Source organism: Carassius carassius, chromosome 43 (assembly GCF_963082965.1).
Source record: "Carassius carassius chromosome 43, fCarCar2.1, whole genome shotgun sequence".
NCBI lineage: Eukaryota > Metazoa > Chordata > Actinopteri > Cypriniformes > Cyprinidae > Carassius > Carassius carassius.
In genome coordinates this window covers 4,239,117-4,258,032 of record NC_081797.1, presented here as the reverse complement: position 1 = coordinate 4,258,032, position 18,916 = coordinate 4,239,117, and the positions used below count along the sequence as shown (strand labels likewise).

At 33.8% G+C, this 18,916-nt stretch overlaps 1 protein-coding gene across 4 annotated transcripts; it reads right to left on the bottom strand.

Annotated features, from left to right (window-relative positions):
• Positions 1-2,235: 2,235 nt before the first annotated feature.
• Positions 2,236-16,692, bottom strand: LOC132124942 (beta-parvin-like). 4 transcript variants are annotated; one of them, XM_059536108.1, is made up of 14 exons: positions 16,567-16,692; positions 15,653-15,775; positions 8,092-8,181; positions 7,099-7,169; positions 6,529-6,631; positions 6,286-6,426; positions 5,275-5,390; positions 5,130-5,191; positions 4,995-5,014; positions 3,958-4,019; positions 3,802-3,870; positions 3,624-3,725; positions 2,896-2,968; positions 2,236-2,639 (listed from the first exon to the last, which is right to left on the bottom strand). In XM_059536108.1, the coding sequence occupies exons 2-14, from the start codon at positions 15,762-15,764 to the stop codon at positions 2,563-2,565; spliced, it is 1,098 nt and encodes a 365-aa protein (XP_059392091.1). In that variant the 5' UTR covers positions 15,765-15,775; positions 16,567-16,692; the 3' UTR covers positions 2,236-2,562. The 4 variants fall into 4 exon arrangements, with proteins under 4 accessions (XP_059392091.1, XP_059392092.1, XP_059392094.1 ...); XM_059536109.1 differs by having other exon boundaries at positions 15,653-15,778; positions 16,567-16,681; XM_059536111.1 differs by lacking the exons at positions 15,653-15,775; positions 16,567-16,692 and adding an exon at positions 13,492-13,503.
• Positions 16,693-18,916: the final 2,224 nt, after the last annotated feature.

The window sequence follows — 18,916 nt, the reverse complement described above, 5'->3', positions numbered from 1 at the left end:
CACTTACACTCAATCAGTGATTGCTTCGGTGTTCTGGGTGGTTACTAAGGTATTGTTATTCAGTTGCTGACAGGTTAGGTCCAAAAAATTAGGCACTTGTAATTATAGATTATATTACATTTCAAATTTCACATTTCTTTTGTCACAAAGACCAGTCACTATGGGTTTAATTACACAGAGCATAACTACTGGATTTACAAAAATCATTTCAATTTTCAGATGTGTTTTCTCGAGTCGAAATGTCAACATGGCATTAATTGAATTATTACTCAGTGGGTTATTATGACATAACAATGTCTTTGGAAGGCTTTTTGTCTTTCAAACACATTAAAATGGACAGATTCTGGCTTATTATGTCTCATTTATATGCAGATGTAACACCTAACACCTAATATAATTATTAGATGTTCACAAACTTTTACCTAATATTTTAAGGTAATAAGATATTAATTAACTAACACATTTGCATGTTCGTGGTTCTCTGACATTGGATAATGGCAGTGTTGGGGAGTAACTAGTTACATGTAACGGCGTTACGTAATTTAATTACAAAATTATAGTAACTATAATTAGTTACAGTTACTAAGAAAAAATGAGTAATTAAATTACAGTTACTTATGAAATTTTTTACGATTACAAAGGGGATTACATTTGAATATTTCGCACATCCACATACAGATTTAACTGATTTCTTTCCCAAATTGCACTGACTATTCTGAGACATACCGCCCTAATAATTTCCGGGATGCGGAAATACTGTCTGGTTCGTAGAATCCAGTCATAAAATCGGAATGCCTACCGTGGACGGAATATGCCACATTATGGATGACTAAATCAAAAGTAGGTCAGTAGCTACACTTGAATAAAAACATGACATGGACTAGTGTCTGTGAATATAAAGCCCCAGAAATGCAATATATGACTTGCACATTCTGCGTGTCTGTGGAAATCAAGCGCGGACTGGACACCGGGAGAACCGGGACAATTTCGGTGGCCTGGCAGCCGATTTTGCCCTCTATTTAATATCATTATTGTATAATTGCCTGCCGAATGTACTAAAGCGATCATTTGCGAATCCGCCATTTGATAATTAAATCTCTAATAAGTCATGAAGTGTTAGTCATGACTCGCGCACTCTCCGCGCCTCCGCCAAACGGTTTGGATCAGACTCAGAGTAATCAATGCGAGAGAGAGAGAGAGAGAGAGAGAGAGAGACTATGGACGCGCGCTGGAGCAGAGAAGCAGAACTCCTGTTCAGGGTTTCAGGTCAGTTTCATCTGTAAAGATGCTTTTTTGTCTTTGTTTTTTTTTTTTATTTAATCAAGCAGCAGCACGTTGCTCATCAGTCATCACTCAAAAAACTATATAAAGGACATCATTATTATCAGTTGTAATGTTACAGTAGGAATTTATCTGAAAAAAAAATCCGATTTTTTTATAGGTTTAGGGGGAGCTACGACAGACAACAACACAACCCTTACGAAAATTAACATTTTAATATTTAACTATAAATCCAGAGAAAATGGTTACTATTGTTTAACTGTGATCACCAAAAATGTAAAATTATTTTACAAATGTATTTATTTAAAAATAAATACAAATCCATTTGCAAAAAAACAAAAAAAGGTTATTTTACTTTTATATAGGCTAATAAAAGCATGGTAATTTTTTGTAAGGGAAAAACATGACTCGTGTACAGTATTAGGATTTTTCTATAAAGATATTGTAGTATTGTAGAGTATTGTATTGTAAAGTATAGTTTTGTACAATCTTGAGTATTAAAGTCACGAGAGAGATGGATAACAGGGCAAAATAAAGAGACTGAAGAGAAAAATGGAAGTGAAGGTACAGTTCAGGAGAGAACTTATAATTATTTTGCATGTCCCCAAATTAAAGATTTAAACCTTTTTTATGTCAGGTCCATACAAAAAATAGTATTGTCCATGAATTTGTTTGTATGAGTTTGAATTTTCCAGTCTGAATTTTTTTCCTAAATAAATCTCCACACTATAAATAAATAAATTTCCATACTAAATAAATCTTTAAACCTGTGTGAGACACAAGAAGGTTAAACATGTATACGGATCAAGGTTTTTAATTAAGCATGAATAATTCTAAGTATGAAATTGTGATACTCAACTGTTTATTTTAATTTAAAAAAACCTCCATAAATAAATTTTTTGAGACCATAGAGACTCGTGATTCAAAATGTCAAAATGAATTCATTCCAGCATGTAAAAAGTATTTGTTTATTTGAAATAATTACAGCATTTCTTTTAGTGCATTCCAGGACAAAAAGTAATTCCGGTGTAGTGCTTAAAGCAGTGGCAGGCCTCGTTTGCGCAAGTCAAACGCGAGAAAAATAAAATATTTTAATGAGCTGCAACACTGACGCATCATTAAGGCTAAATACATTCGATTCTGGGCATAAATAAGCCAAACAATACAAAATATTTCATTCTTACGTATAAAAGTAACACTGGGGATGTGTGTGCATGTGTGAGCGCAGAAGTCCTGGCATCAGTGAGGCATGTAGCGGCTTTCCTCGGATCTCTTTCAGTGTTACTCTGAGTTCTTGTAGTTGGTGAAAAGGTTGTAAAGCACCCTGAGTGTTGACTTCAGATTCAAGTTCACCACGTCTGCAGGACACAAACAACAGAATCACTGTTAAACAGACAGAGGCTTGAATATGTGAACTGTCATTGTGATGGAACACAGTGTGTTTACTGAGAAGTACATAGTGCTGCATCAACTGAGGAATATCTCCATCTAGTGGATAATGTGTATAACATTATGAAACAGGTGCAAACAATGAGCTGGTCTTTTATGATGTCTAAAGGTTGTGTAAATACTGTAATGCTGATGTAACATTGCTGGAACTGATTTTTCTGATACCTTCTGGTCTCGCTTTGGGTTTCTGTAATCCACCATCTTGCATGAGCTCAAAAGCAAATGAGACATTATGCACCTACAAGACAGGAAAACACTCTAGCAATCCTTTTCATAGTAGTTAGTACACAACCAATGTTATAAAATAGAAAAGCTTAAGTAATTGTGAGTTTAACCCCATGAGAATTCCATAACCTTCACACAATCAGACTTAAGACGTCAGACATCAGACAACATCAAACTGAATTAGATTAGACCACAGAATTGTTGAGTAGTTTTCACAATGTAATCAGACTGGTCTGACGTAGACTTTAGTCTACTGTGGTCTGATATGTTGTGGATTTATAATGTCTGACAGTCAAATAAAACCGCATCAGATACTGTTAGAATTAGTCCACATCAAACTATATCAGACCAAATCAAACTTTATAAATACTATTCATCTAATCTGGACTCATAGAGACTGATGTGGTCTGAGTGTGATGTCACCTAAAGAGATTTATGAAGGTCTGATAATGGTTTGATGTGGATTTCAGTCTGATGTGGTCTGACATGGTGTATTTTAGTCTGATGTGGACTTATGAAGTCTAGACAGGGTCTGATGTGGTTTGATGAGGTATTCAGTAAATACAAATCAGACCACATTAAATCCTGAGTCTAATCAAGCTCCATTAGACCCTAACAGAACAAATCCGACCTCACCAGTCCACATTAGACCACTGTGGCACACGTACCTTCTGTTCGAAGCTTTCAGGAGTGAGGTAGAAGTTGTACAGCGGCACAAAGTAATTTTCTAACAATCCCATCAGTAACACCAGATAGACACCATCTGCAAACTTCACACACATGAAGAGGTTTTTGAGTGGTTTTGATCTACAGATCCACGTGAGAGTTAACAGATAAAGTTCATACCTGTGATTCCAGCTCCGTCACCTCCAGGTTCAGTTTGTTCAAGTGTTTATTCACAAATGTAATCAGCGACTAAAGAAACAGACATTCAAGGATAATTTTTTGTATAATCAGTACCATTGCACAGTAGTTCTTGTCCCATACAAAACCGGTCCTTACTGTTTTCACTACATTCAGTTTGTCAGGTGCGTGATCCAATAAGGTGTCAAAAGCATCACGTTCTGTAAATGAAAAACAAAATAAATAGGTTTTGACCATTCTTCCCAGACTAATAAAAATAACAGATGAACCATCATAATGTACTTGTGGAAAATTCTGCTAGTTCCTGATGTTCAATGGTTTTATAGATTCTACTTGAATAAACCACCTCGGACCAGTATGGAAGCCCGTTTCCGCCACTGAATAAAAAATAAAAAAGGTAATTGCATCATTTTATCTCACAATTCTGACTTTTTTCCTCATAATTGTGTGATATAAACTAGCAATTGCAATTAATAATGTCATAATTATGAGATATCGAAATTCTGAGAAATAAATTCTGACTTTATATCACGCAATTCTGACTTTATAATTCGCAACTGCATGTTTATTTCACACAATTCTGAGATATATATTCCCAATTGCGAGAAAAAGTCAGAATTGCAATTGTGACTTTGTATCACGCAATTCTGACTTTATAATTCCCAATGGCAAGTTTATTTCAGACAATTATGAGTTTATAAGTAACAATTGCGAGTTTATTTCACTCAATTCTGAGAGAAAAAGTCAGAATTGCACGTTTTTATCTTGCAATTGTGACTTTATATCATGCAATTCTGACTTTATAATTCGCAACTGCAAGTTTATTTCACACAATTCAGAGAAAAAAATGTCAGAATTGCAAGAAGAAAATTCTGAATTGCGAGAAAAAGTTAGAATTCCAAGATATAAAGTCACAATTGTGAGATAAAAATGGGCAATTCTGACTTTTTTTTTTTCGCAATTGCGAGTTTATATGTCGCAAGTCTGAGAAAAAGTCAGAACTGTGAGATAAGAGTCACAATAACCTTTTTTTATTTGGTGGCAGAAACAGGCATCTATAGACCAGCAATAATTTTTAATCTAGATCTCTGTATGAGATTTGATTTTCCAGCAGCTTATTGATTCTTAAGGGAAAAAATGAAAATGTTTGAGAAAATGAGTATGCCAATACTTGCCTGATCTTCCAATCATCATGCTGTTGGAAACAGTGAACGCACAGTCAGCATCAGACCACACACTCGAATACAAAAGGTACATTTCTGTATTACAATCATCTTTCACCACTAGATCGCTACATTGGAGCATCTTACTCTGTTGTGGTACTTGTGAGTTGTTTGGTCACATGAGCAGTCTGCAGGATTCCCTCCTTTTTCTGAGAAAAACACAAACCTTCGAAATTAGGATGAAGATATTTGATATAATGTTCAATTTCACACTTTAATAAGCCGAGCATACCTTGATCACGATCATCTTGACGGACACATGCTCAGGTAAGCGGATGGGTGCCGCGTAGTAGATAGCCAGCGCCAGCAGCAGGTATACGATGGACACCAGGTTCTTTGAGTGGATTGCTGAATATAAGACAGAGACTTAACATCAATAATACAACTGCTAAAACATTTCTTTATTTTTCATAATATATTAAAAAATTAATTAAATTAAAAACCAAAACTTTTCTCAATTAACTTTTTTTTTTAATTCTCTTGTGCACAACTTGGATCATGTTACATCATAAATATAATAAATATTAATAGAAATTAGAAATAATAAATATATACATATATGTTTGTTTTAAGAATATTTAATAGCTTTTTATAATATTACTTTTTTTTAGTTACTATTTTAGTCATTTTGATATTTGATTTTGTCATTAAAAGTAGTAGCATATTATTACTTAGGTTCATTTTTATTAATTTTTTATTAAAAAGTTTTTAGTTTTTTTTATTTATATTTGTGTTCATAATATTTAACTTAACCATTAAGAATGGGTAAAAGTCATGTTACATTACATTATACTATTGTCATTTTTATAAATTTTTTGAATTCACTTTCATTTATTCCTTTTATATTTGTTTCCTAATATTTCACTCAACCAATAAGAATGAGGGAAAAAGCCATGTGATTTTAGCATTATTTATTACTAGTAGTAGTAGTAGAAGTAGTATTAAATATACCGGGTTTTCATTTTAATTTAGTATGTTTTGTCATTAGTTTTTTTTTTTTTCAAGTAATTTAGGTTTTGTTTATTTTTATTAACGTTTCAGTTGTAGTTGTAGTAGTTTATTAACGTTTCCAGCTAGTAATTTTGGTGCTTAAACATATTTCAGTTAGTTGCTCATTTTATTTTAGTATTATTAACAAAAATGTGTTTTGAACAGTTTTAGTTTTAGGCAATGATAATAACTTGATGAATTCTTCTTTTTGGTTGAATTGTTCCTTTAAGTGCGAGTGTGTTTCATCGCTCACAGTCGACACTCCACTCCGTGTTCCAGTCCAGCGGCCTGAGGACTCCATTAACAGCCTCCAGAACCGTCTGCAGTTTCTGCTTCTGTCCGATCTCTGACTGCGTCACCTCGGCCACATTTAGCTTATGACCTGACAGCTTCTCTGAAGGACACGACACACAGAGCACAGAACATTCCTCACTGCACTGAAAACACCACAGGAAAGTCAACTGGAGAATCAGAACGGAAAAGATCTTTGTCTCACCGAACAGTTTCTGCAGCACTTGCCCATCATACAGATCTTCCTCAAGGTCTTTCACAATGATTCGGTCCTCCTCCAGTTCACTGTTGATCCAGTCAATGAGAACCTGAGAGGAAGAGTTTGTATCATAGAAAAAAGGTCGGTGAGTAGAATGCTAACTATGCAAAAGGTGCGTGGCTTAGTGGGTCAGGTTTTTATTATTATGTAATTTTTTTCCGCACTGATTAGAATGGATTAATAACAATGACTGGTGATTTCTGTTAAGTTATTTACCATTTAATCTTCAACATTTTTGCCCCATGTTTATGCTCTACGGTCTAGGGCTAAGCAGTGTTGTTATTGTTAACTAAAACTAAAATAATTCATTTATTGAGTTCATTAAAATAAAACTATAATATGCAATATATAGTTGAGGAAAGATGAAATATGAACAGGTGTAATAACAGAGCTAAGACTCCAAACATACTTTAATGTAAAATTTAAAGCACCATTGGCGTTATTGTCTTTATCTGCAATTTCTTTTCACTTTTTTTCCCCCTTTACATAGACTTTATTCTGAAATGTTCATCCAACCTTCTGGAGGTCTTTAAAATTGAGTTCTTCTCTGGAAGTGGGGTCTAGAATGGTCTTCTCTGAATCTTCCTCTGCAGAAATCAAGGAAGAAAGAAAAAAGGAAGAAAAAGACAGCAGGGTACGTAAGAGACATGGGAAAAATGAAAAGTGTCTTCCACACCAGCAATACCACAAAACTTGGGTTTTTACATCAAATGTAGATGAGTTTGTTTCTTCATCAGATTTGGAGAAATTTAGCATTACAGTGAATGGGTGCCGTCAGAATGAGAGTCTAAACAGCTGATAAAAACATCACAATAATCCACAAGTAATGCACACCACTTCTTGCGAAGCAAAAAGCTGCATGTTTACAAGAAACAAATTCATTATTAAGATGTTTTGAATTAGTTGTTTCCAGCTTATTCCTGTATCCACAATAGTGCTTTCTACAGTGAATCAGAAGAGAAATACGCACAGATAAAGCACCATTTACAAGTGAAAATAATTACTTGTGGATTATTGTGATGTTCTTATCAGCTGTTTGGACTCTCATTCTGACGGCACCCATTCACTGCAGAGGATCCATTGGTGAGCAAAAGATGTAATGCTACATTTCTCCAAATCTGTTCTGATGAAGAAACAAACTCATCTACATATGGCCTGAGGGTGAGTACATTTTGATTATGAAAACACAATCAGGAATACCTCACTGTGATTTTTTAAAAAGCTTGTACTGTAAAAAATGTCTAAAGTGTCTAAATAGGACTACAGAGGTTGTTGGGGACATTAAACATACAAACAACTCATCTACTCACTAGTCATTTTCACAACCTTGTTGTGTTTATAATCTTGCTTTTGCAAACTATTCTAACTTAAGCTTTCAGGAAAAAATAATCTGAGTGATGCTAACTTAGAGATGTGCAACATCACAACAGCCCTCTGTTCTTAGTGACATCTGGTGGAGGAGCCAGACATTACACTGATTTTAATGGATGAGAAGAAGCCAAATGTTACCAAGCAACGTGTCCTCAGGGAGCAGCTCTGGGCCGGGGTGCAGGAGGGGGGCGTTGATGGTGTTCTTACCCTCTACCTGAAGGTCACTCACTATGAAGACAAAAGAAGACCAATAAAGCATCATATTCTCTGGGACATGTACCATGATAATACTATTGAAGTACATTGGAATATAGTAATAATTCAATACCATGGTAAATATCAAGGTACCAAGGTACACAGAGTAAGGGTTCTTCATGTTTGTCTGCATTGTTTCAGGAAAACATCTACGATGAGCAGAGCGGCTAATATCACATCACTCGCTGCTATTGCTAAATCAATACCAGAAGCTCAGTGCCATTACAATTAACTGATTAGTGTGCAGTGATTAATCAGCTGATTTATGAGTGTCTCTCTCTGTCAGATTACTGCAGTTCATCTGTAATGTGACTCAACGTCTCTTTCTGTGGAAAACAGCCTCAGTTTAGAGCACTTCCTCTAAAGCACAAATAGTCGTCAGGGTCATATCCAAACATCAGAAATAGTTCCTCCTGTATGCTACACACCCAAACATCACCAAGGACACAATTAAATGTAACACAAGTGACAGCAAAGGCATTTATAATGTTGCAAAAGATTTCTTTTTTAAATAAATTCTGTTCTTGTGAACTTTCCATTCATAAAAGAATCCTAAAAAAAATATCAGTTTCCACAAAAAATATTACACAGCTAAAACAATGTTTTCAACATTGAAAGTAATAATAAAAATGGTTCTTGAGCAGCATATTAGAGTGTTATTCTGATAATAGAAACTGTTTGCAAGCTACACTTATATTTCATTATATTATAGTTTATTAAAGCCATCAAACGCATTTTGGAGGCTCTTAAAAGTGTGAAAAGAACTTGTGTTTTTCCTTTTGATATTACAAATAAGGATAGGAAGCTGAATTCAAAGGACATGCTGTACTGTAGATTTTATTTTCATATTCAGGTTGCTTTGGCTAGCTGAAATAAAATAAGTTGAAGTTATATGTATGTATGTGCTTTAACTTAGATACATGGAACTTAAACTTATTTTATTTTTTGCCAAAGCAACATTTCTCATTTTCATTTAGTTGAAAAAATATATATAAAATAACAATAATAATAATACAAAAGAAGTAATTGGGGACCAGAAACTGTTTGGTAACCAACTGGAATGGAACAACTGAATGACAGAATTTAGATTTTTGATGAAGATATAGGAAGATACATAATAAGAATGGAAACAGATTGCTTTTTTTTGGCTTCGGTACAGTCGTGGGGGGGGGGGGTGACTTTAGAGGGATAGACAAATTCATTCATGTTTTCATGTAAGCGGAGATGCACTCATATAAGCATTTAAGGTTCAGAGGGACAGTTTCACATTGACAGCTCTTCATCCACCCTGCAGATCTACACAGATCATGCAGCATCTCGCGCCCGGTCTGCACTTCCTGCAAGATTACACTTATGCTTTTCATCCTAATTGTGTACTTCCCCTCTAGGCACCATGAAACACAGAGCATGCTTCATTTTCTCAGGATTACAGTTCTGTTTAGGTTTCATGTACAGAGAATAATTCTACAGAAACAGAAGCTATTTATCGAAACCAATGCTAAAATTGTTTATTAAATACTACACCATAATATAAATATATATATATATATATATATATATATTCACAAACAAATGCATTTAGATTTACATTAGATACTGCATATATGTATTTTTTATATTGTTAATTTAATTATGAGAGATTGCATAATTTAACCATACTTTTAAATGAAAAACACCATGAAATATTTAACCATAGCGAACATGCATACACCGTACAGGTTCTTGTCCACCAAACAGACCTGCTATCAAAACTATTCTTTTATTATTACTTAACACAACCATACCCTATGTTATAAATACTATAATATATTTTAATAATGTTTCAGTGTATGATTGCGAAAGCAGGTGTATTCATACAGAAATATTCTTTATTTACTATCAAATATTTAACATGTTAATCTATCTTGGCAACGTACATCTGCATTCATTTAATTAAGATAACTGCTGCACTATAAAACAGCCCAAAGTCTACCTTGCCTTCTTTTCTTCGTTCCACACAGTAGACCAGCCATGTCCCGTTAAACAGCACTGAATCCAGCAAATGTCCTGCAGTGAGTCTCGGTGGCGAGTGTGTGTGTGTGTGTTTGAGGGAGGCCGCCAGTGTGGCTACAGCAGTCGCACCCGCGTCATCACGTGTTATTTCTGTCCCTTTGAAACCCCCCACCCTCAGTGAGCACGAGACACTGCTCTACACTCTGCTCTAATAGAGTCTTACAGAATAGATGCAGCATGACTCTATGATGAGCACACTAATGAGGGACTAACCAGAATAACACTTGATGGAGAGATGATAAACCCCTGCTTTTAACAAAACTGTACATCTGTCTTGAATTGTTTTCTCCAGCACAATAAACTGTTATTTTTTGTCTTGATATTCTATTCTATTCTATTCTATTCTATTCTATAATGAATTAGACCTTAATATTTTTCAGGCAGCACATGAAATCAATTCATTAATCTATAAAGATTTTCAGATTTTACATTTATATTCTATTCTATATGCTATTCTTTGGTCAAGTTATTCTGTAACACACAAAATCTTTCTGATCTTTGAAAAATTCCAGATTTTAAATGTCTATTGTCTAATTGATTCAATTTTATTCCATTATATTCTATTCAGGATTAATTATTCATGGATCTTTGAATATTTCCAGATCATAAATGTCTGTTGTCTAATTTATTATTTTCTATTCTGGATTAAATATTTAAGTTTTTCTGCAATATATGAAATCTTCATGGCTATTTGAATATCTCCAGATCTTAAATGTCTGTTGTCCAATTATTCATTTCTATTCTATGATATGATATGATATGATATATTAGATATGATATATTAGATATGATATGATATGATATGATATGATTGATATGATATTCTATTCTATTCTATTCTATTCTATATTCAAGTTCTTCTGCAGGACATTAAATCTTCATGGATCCTCAGTTATTTCCAGATCTTAGATGTCTGTTTTTTTTTTTTTATTCTATTCTATTCTTTTCTATTTTATCAGCAGATTAGATATTCATGTTTTCTGCAACCCAAAAAATCTACATAGCTCTTTAGAGATTTCAAGATCTTACTGTAGATTTATTTTGCCTAATTGATTATATTCTATTGTATTCTATTACAATGGTTCAGTGTGTTGTCTTATTAAATCTATTATATTTATTACATATTCAAGTATTCCTGCAACACATGTAATCTTCATGGATCTTCAAAAATGTTCCAGATCTAAAATGTGTGTTATTTAATTCATTTCTATTCTATTCTGTTCTATTATGGGTTAAATATTCAAGTATTACTGCAAAACTTGTAATCTTATGGATTTTCAGATTGTTCCAGATCTTAATTATGTGTCATCTGCTTCTATTCTATTCTATTCTATTCTATTATGGGTTAATTATTCAAGTATTCCTGCAACACTTGTAATCTTATGGATCTTCAAAATGTTCCAGATCTTAATTATGTGTTATCTAATTATATTCTGTTCTATTTTATTCTATTCTATTCTATTATGGGTTCAATATTCAAGTATTCCTGCAACACATGTAATCTTCATGGATCTTCAAAAATGTTCCAGATCTTAAATGTGTGTTATTTAATTCATTTCTATTCTATTCTGTTCTATTATGGGTTAAATATTCAAGTATTACTGCAAAACTTGTAATCTTATGGATTTTCAGATTGTTCCAGATCTTAATTATGTGTCATCTGCTTCTATTCTATTCTATTCTATTCTATTCTATTCTATTCTATTCTATTCTATTATGGGTTAATTATTCAAGTATTCCTGCAACACTTGTAATCTTATGGATCTTCAAAATGTTCCAGATCTTAATTATGTGTTATCTAATTCTATTCTGTTCTATTTTATTCTATTCTATTCTATTATGGGTTCAATATTGAAGTATTACTGCAACATATGTAATCTTCATGGATCTTCAAAATTTTCCAGATCTTAGATGTGTTGTTGTCTAATTCTATTAAATTCTATTCTATTCTATTCTATTATGGGTTAAATATTACACATGAAATCTTCATGGATATTCAAAGACTTCCAGATCTTAGATGTGTTGTTGTCTAATTCTATTATATTCCATTCTGTTCTAGTCTATAATTGATTATATATTTAAGGTCACTAAGACATTTAGATTCTTGATTTTTGTTATATATTAACAGCTCTGGTGAATTAAGTTATTAATGTATTTTGATGACAAGTCATTTTAAGGAAGTCATCGATATGTTCTCAAAGCTGATTTCTCACATTCAGATCAATTAGTAAAAAGCTGCTGATCAGCGAGTGCAGTGGCTACACAGACACGACACAACAAACACTTCCCTGAGAAATCAATACACACTCGCTGCGGTGTTTGTCAGCGGTGTGTGTGTGTTTCTCTGTAGACTTTGTATGGCTCGGGGAAAGTTATTTATTGCAAAGCTTACAAAAATAACAGTCCAGTCAGAGGAATGGAGCTGCTCTTAAATATAGCAGCACTTATTTGTGGGATCACTGGGATGCTGGAGTGGGAAATAGAGTAACACAGTTCAGATGTCAAGAAGATGATTGTGTCATGTCAACTAAACTTCCTGCATTACACACAGTCCACAGTTAGTCTCCATATGAGACACTGTCTGTCATTTATCTCTGGATTATATGCTGTCAGTCATGTGTACCAGATAACCAGAATATTAATTTCAGAATAGGAATATGACAAAATATGAAAGTTTTATGCTAATCCTATTTCAGTGCTGTTTCAGGGATAAACTAGTTTGACAAGACCAAAATACGTGAAATACTTAAAAAATAATTGTGTTCTTTAATGAAAAAAAAAATAATAATATATATATATATATATATATATATATATATATATATGAATCTTGAACTTTTTTTCTATATGGACCATTAAATTTAAGTGTTTTTTGAAATTTAAATTTAAAATTGAAGTTTTATCTGAAAATACTGAGCTGTGATGATAACCAACCAATTAATATAAGAGGAAAAATGCTCCTTAGGAAATACTATGACCATTTCATAACCTTCACCATAACTTTTTACACTCATAAACACATCCTTTCATCATCCTGATTAGTGTATTAACACTGACATAGCTGAAAGGTTTTTTAGGAGATGAAAACTAACCATGATGACAAACTAGACTTCTGCTTTCTGATGAAAGCTACTTTTAACACAGTTACACTTCACCTCAGAGACCTACACACAAACACTGATAAACATCACTGATAATCAATGTACAAACATAGACAGGAGTAAAACTTACTGAGATCCATGTTCCTCAAAGCTGTGATCTCGTCTAAAGACACTTGGCAAACGGAGACAGCAACAGCCAGATCTCTCAGTATCACTCATACACACACAATAATATATAAGTCACCATCCTAACACACAAACATACACTCACACATCCTCATATATATCAGAGGGCTTGCTGAAATCAGCTTCTGCACAGCAGGGATGGGAAATGCTTCAATCATAACAAATACTACTTTCCTGAAAACAAACCACTCTTTCTAACAAATTTCCTCTGGGTGGCGCTATAAACGTCACATTCACTCATTTAAACAACATCACTGCTTGACTACTAAAGTCACTCATCTCTAAGACACTTGACCAGCAAAAACCGTCACAATTTCTACATATTGACATGAAAAATGTATGATTGTGTTTCCTCAAACTGCATCACCCAATCAGCACAGTTCTGAATACAGGCCATGCAGCCTGGATACCTTAGCAACTAGCCAAAACATCCATTCGGAAAACCTTAGCAACATCCTAACACCCAGCCAGAACACCCAAACAAACAAATAAAGCACCCTAGCAACACTCTAACAACCATCCAGAACACCCAAACAAACAAATGAAGCACCCTAGCAACACTCTAACAACCATCCAGAACACCCAAACAAACAGACAAAGCACCCTAGCAACACCCTAACAACCAACCAGAAAATTATAGCAACACCCTAACAACGAACCAGAACGCCCTAACAAACAGCCAAAGCACCCATACAACACCTTAACAACCAGACAAAAAACTATACAATATACCTTAGCAACTTAGTTGTAAGCAACAACTAAGGTTACTTTGGGAATGTAATAGACAAGTTACCCTATTTAAAATATAATAAGTAGTGTAACTATTTCAATTACTTTATTAAAGTAATGTAACTGATTACATTTGATTACTTTGTTTTCTGCTAATAATCATTTTCAAGCATTTAAAGCAGGCAGGGATAACCTCACAACAGAACACTGATTACCGACAGACTTTCAAAATTAAGATTGCAATCATTTAATTTTAAAACACAGCCACCACAAATTCTGACTTGAGCACCTATTTTTACTTTGACATGGTTCTGAGGTTAGATACAGGTTTAAGATCATAAATTATAGTTTAAAAGCCATGATATGTTTTGAAACCAATGTACATGTAGTTAATATTACTCAGTACTTATATGAATAAGGACAGTATAATAAGGACACCTTAAAATAAAGTGTAACCTTGTAATAAAATAAAGGGTAAATAAAGTGTAACCATAAAGTTTAGTTACTTCCCACCACTACTAACACCCTGGCAACCACTAAACCCTACAGTATATCAACCACTTAACAAGGCAGTCACATACAAAACATCTGTCAAACAACTGCAAAAGTATTTCAAATTGACAAGCTCAAAATAACCGTTAGACTTTCAGCAAAAGCTTGTCAGTTTATCAGGCCAGAAATCATTGCTGAATATTGAACCTTTAAATAATCTATAACGATTCTTTGAACGTTCCCCAAAAGGATTCTTCTGAACAAAGAGTGATTCAAGAGACTTGAACACACGCTGTCACTCCTGTGTTACTGTCTGGACAAAAACAGGATGACCGCTCTTTTCCACAATGACACACACACACTTCCACAAACACACTTTACTGTGCAGCTGTTCACACAGATGGAGGCTGGAAGGGGTGAGTTTGATCTAAAATAGCACAAAATACCATCAAAAATGAATAGACAGATGTTTAACTCTTTACAGTTTGAAACAATATAAGTAAGCAGAAGGACAAAGCAGTCCACTTCATTCTTATCTGAATAACCTTGAGCTCCTGACCTGGCTATTTCTGTCCTAGACAACAACACCACAATATGACTGTCTGTGGCTTATGTTATGCTTAAATAAGAAGAGTAAATCACAATGCTTATAAAACCATCATTTCACAGTTACTTCCTATATATATATATATATATATATATATATATATATATATATATATATATATATATGTATGTATATCCTGGAATTAAAGAAGAATTAAATCGTTTATTGATCAAGTGCAGCACCATGGACAGCTATAGAAATCACTCGTGATGTCATGTGCTCATCTTATTATTTTCTCCTTTCCTATGTTAAGTTACAATATCCTGGAAAAAATTACCTTCTTTCAGCTTCTTTTTGCGGACTAACGTTCCTCCCAGTTTTGCCAGCAGCGACTCATCCTTCTTCATCTTGGCCGTCTGTCCGGATGGTTTGGCGGGGTTCGCAGCCATCTGCTCCGCCGCTGCTTCAGTCACAGAAACCGATCCAGTGAGAATAATGGAAATTAGTATTATCTGTAAGGGGCGGGGCGTAGTGGCCCGAATCTGGTCTCTGATTGGCCAGGTATGACTTGCTAAATTATTATTTGACTGATTTAACTCTTTTTATGTATTTTCCATTCAGCAGACAGTACATTCACTCAGTGTCATTTATCATGTGCAAAATATTGCATAGATCGGTGCAAAGGATTGTCGGCAAAGTCACGTGGTATATGTTACTTTTCTCAGCGCTGATTAATCATTTCAACGAAAAATGATACAATACAATGTAGCCTATACTATGGATTGTGGTGTATTTTAACAAGAGGCCAAAGGTTCAGCTGGTGAAACAAATTGAAAGTTACTTGTTATAGTACTTATATACTTGTAAAGACATTGTACAAACCAAGTTAAAGTTTAAATCTATAGATTTAGGTGAGCATACCATTATGCGATAACATTATCACCAAAAAGACAGAAAAAGCTCTAAATGCGACTCTAAATTGAGGATTCTAGCCCTAAACGCCCTCTTATGGGTATCGATTTTAATCCAATTGGAAACAGTTATAAACTGGAAACATTTGCCATCCTGTGGGTTTGGAAAAGCATCCCATGCCAACAATACAGATCATGAAAAACATCAGCAAACTTTTAAAATAGATGATAATATTGACATATCTCTTATAGCACTTGATGATAATTGTCTAATAATAACTAATAATGAAAAACAAAGATTCAGAAATGAGAAAATATAACTTTGCATAGGCCTACTCACCGTTTTCTCTGGGTGTGGTGAAGAATTTAACAGAAAGCAGCGCAGATGTAGTGTAATATCAGTTAAAAGGAAGAATGAGTTAATTCTCACTGCAGATATATTCTGAGTGTCAGGCGAAGTCATATCTGGAAAAGTGTTGTGACATCTTGAGCCACACCCTTAAGAGTCAGTCATAGAAAAATACTGAACACACACAGAACAGACAACTTTCTACATAAACATGGCTCTATTTACATTTGACACTTTTATCCAAATGAGAAAAACAAGTGGTTTATATTATATAACTCAAAGTATAACATTTATAATGTGCTTATATCTTCAAAAGGAGGTTTTGTCAGATTTAGCTCATTTCTAACTAAACAGACCCTGTACAAACATCACGGTCGAACAAAGAACGTTCAAGAAAAAATGTAACAGGTTCATTTTTAATGCCTTAATAAAATGTACAAAAAGTACAAAAAATATTATTTTCCATAACTGAACATCAAAATGAAGGTCATTCAGTGTTCCAGAGGTTTCCATCAGCTTTCTGAAACTGCACAAACACACATTATTATTAGTTTACTCATCTAAGTGTAAATTAAGGCCTTTTTAAGGTGACATAACGTCTGTGGTATATTTGTAGCAATGGCCAAAAATACATTGTATGGGTCAAAATTATACATTTTTCTTTTATGCCAAAAATCAGTAGGATATTAAGTAAAGATTATGTTCCATGAAGATATTTTGTAAATTTCATACCATAAATACATTAAAAATAATACAATACAATACAATAAATACAATATTTATATTTTTTTGCACCCTCAGATTCCAGATTTCATATAGTTGTATCTCAGCCAAATATTGTCATAACATAACGAACCATGGGATGAGTTTGTTTCTTTATCAGATTTGGAGAAATGTAGCATTACATCACTTGATCATCCCCAATGGATCCTCTGCAGTGAATGGGTGCCATCAGAATGAGAGTCCAAATGGATGCTTTCTTACAAACACACAGTTTTTCACTTCACAAGACATTAACTGAAGGACTGGAGTGGTGTGAATTTGTGGATTATTGTGATGTTTTTATCAACTGTTTGAACTCTCATTCTGATGGCACCCATTCACTGCAGAGGATCCATTGATGATCAAGTAATGTAATGCCAAATCTGATGAAGAAACAAACCTAGCACGTCTAACTCAAATAGAACCGAATGAGCCGGTTCAACCAACTATCGAAGTTTGATGAGGATTACCGAGGACTCAACAAGAACCGAGTGAGCCGTGGCGAAGTTTGCCGAGTATTACAGAAGATTCTGATGAGTGAGTTAACGATACCATGCAAGTCTGAGGCGCGACTGTTATTAATTTACATTTCATTAAAACCTGCAAAAACCTTTCTGTCGAGGGATGTAAATACATTTTACAATATTGTAGGAATCTTATCCAAGTTGTAGGCTAGTCAATATCAGTCAGTCGTATCTGACATAAGGATCCGCGAATGAAACTGTGACGTATGATTACAAAAACCATTAACTTAAGAGAATTATATGGTAATAATCAGCAATATGCTTTCATACAAATAACTTTATTTTTTGAATGTTTCAACGCTCCAAAAGATGAATTTGGAAAATTGTTTACAAGACATTCACTAGACTCCAAATACATATTCATAACAGGCCTATGTAACAATGGATATATCTTTTACATTTTTTACAAGTTTAAGAGACTTCATTAAAAGAATGAGTTCATTACAGAAAACCTTGTATAAAGGAGATTTGGACAATCGACATTTATAAATAAAGAATTTATATATATATATAATTTTTTTTTTTTTTTCAAAAATTATACACAAATTTGTACAAGCATATACAACTCGCAACAAGTACAAAAACAAATAAACATTCATAAGAATATGTAAAGTGAAACAATTCATGCCAGGGGTCAAATTGCAACAATTTAAAGAAACAAAAAGCTTCATAGGTCTTTCTTGCTTTTTTGTTCTTAATGTTATCTAATTGTTAGAAAAGAAATGCATAGAGAAGTTATTGCTTGATGACGTCAGGAACGGATTAATCGGCTTTTTAAACCGATTCAGTGAGCCGATCTGTCCAAAAAGAACCGGTTCTCGGAAATGAATCGGACTTTGCATCACTACTGTAAATCATTGTAAATTACAATAATATCAATCACGCACGGGAAAGTAGAACAGTTCAAAGTCCCTTCAAAGTTGTTGTCACTTTTTCGTCGCTCGGTGAACGCGGAGCATTTGACTGCGAATGCATTACCGCCCCCTACCGGATGATCACATGATCAACAACAATTACAATCTGAGTGTGATTTAAAAAAAATAATAAATTAATAA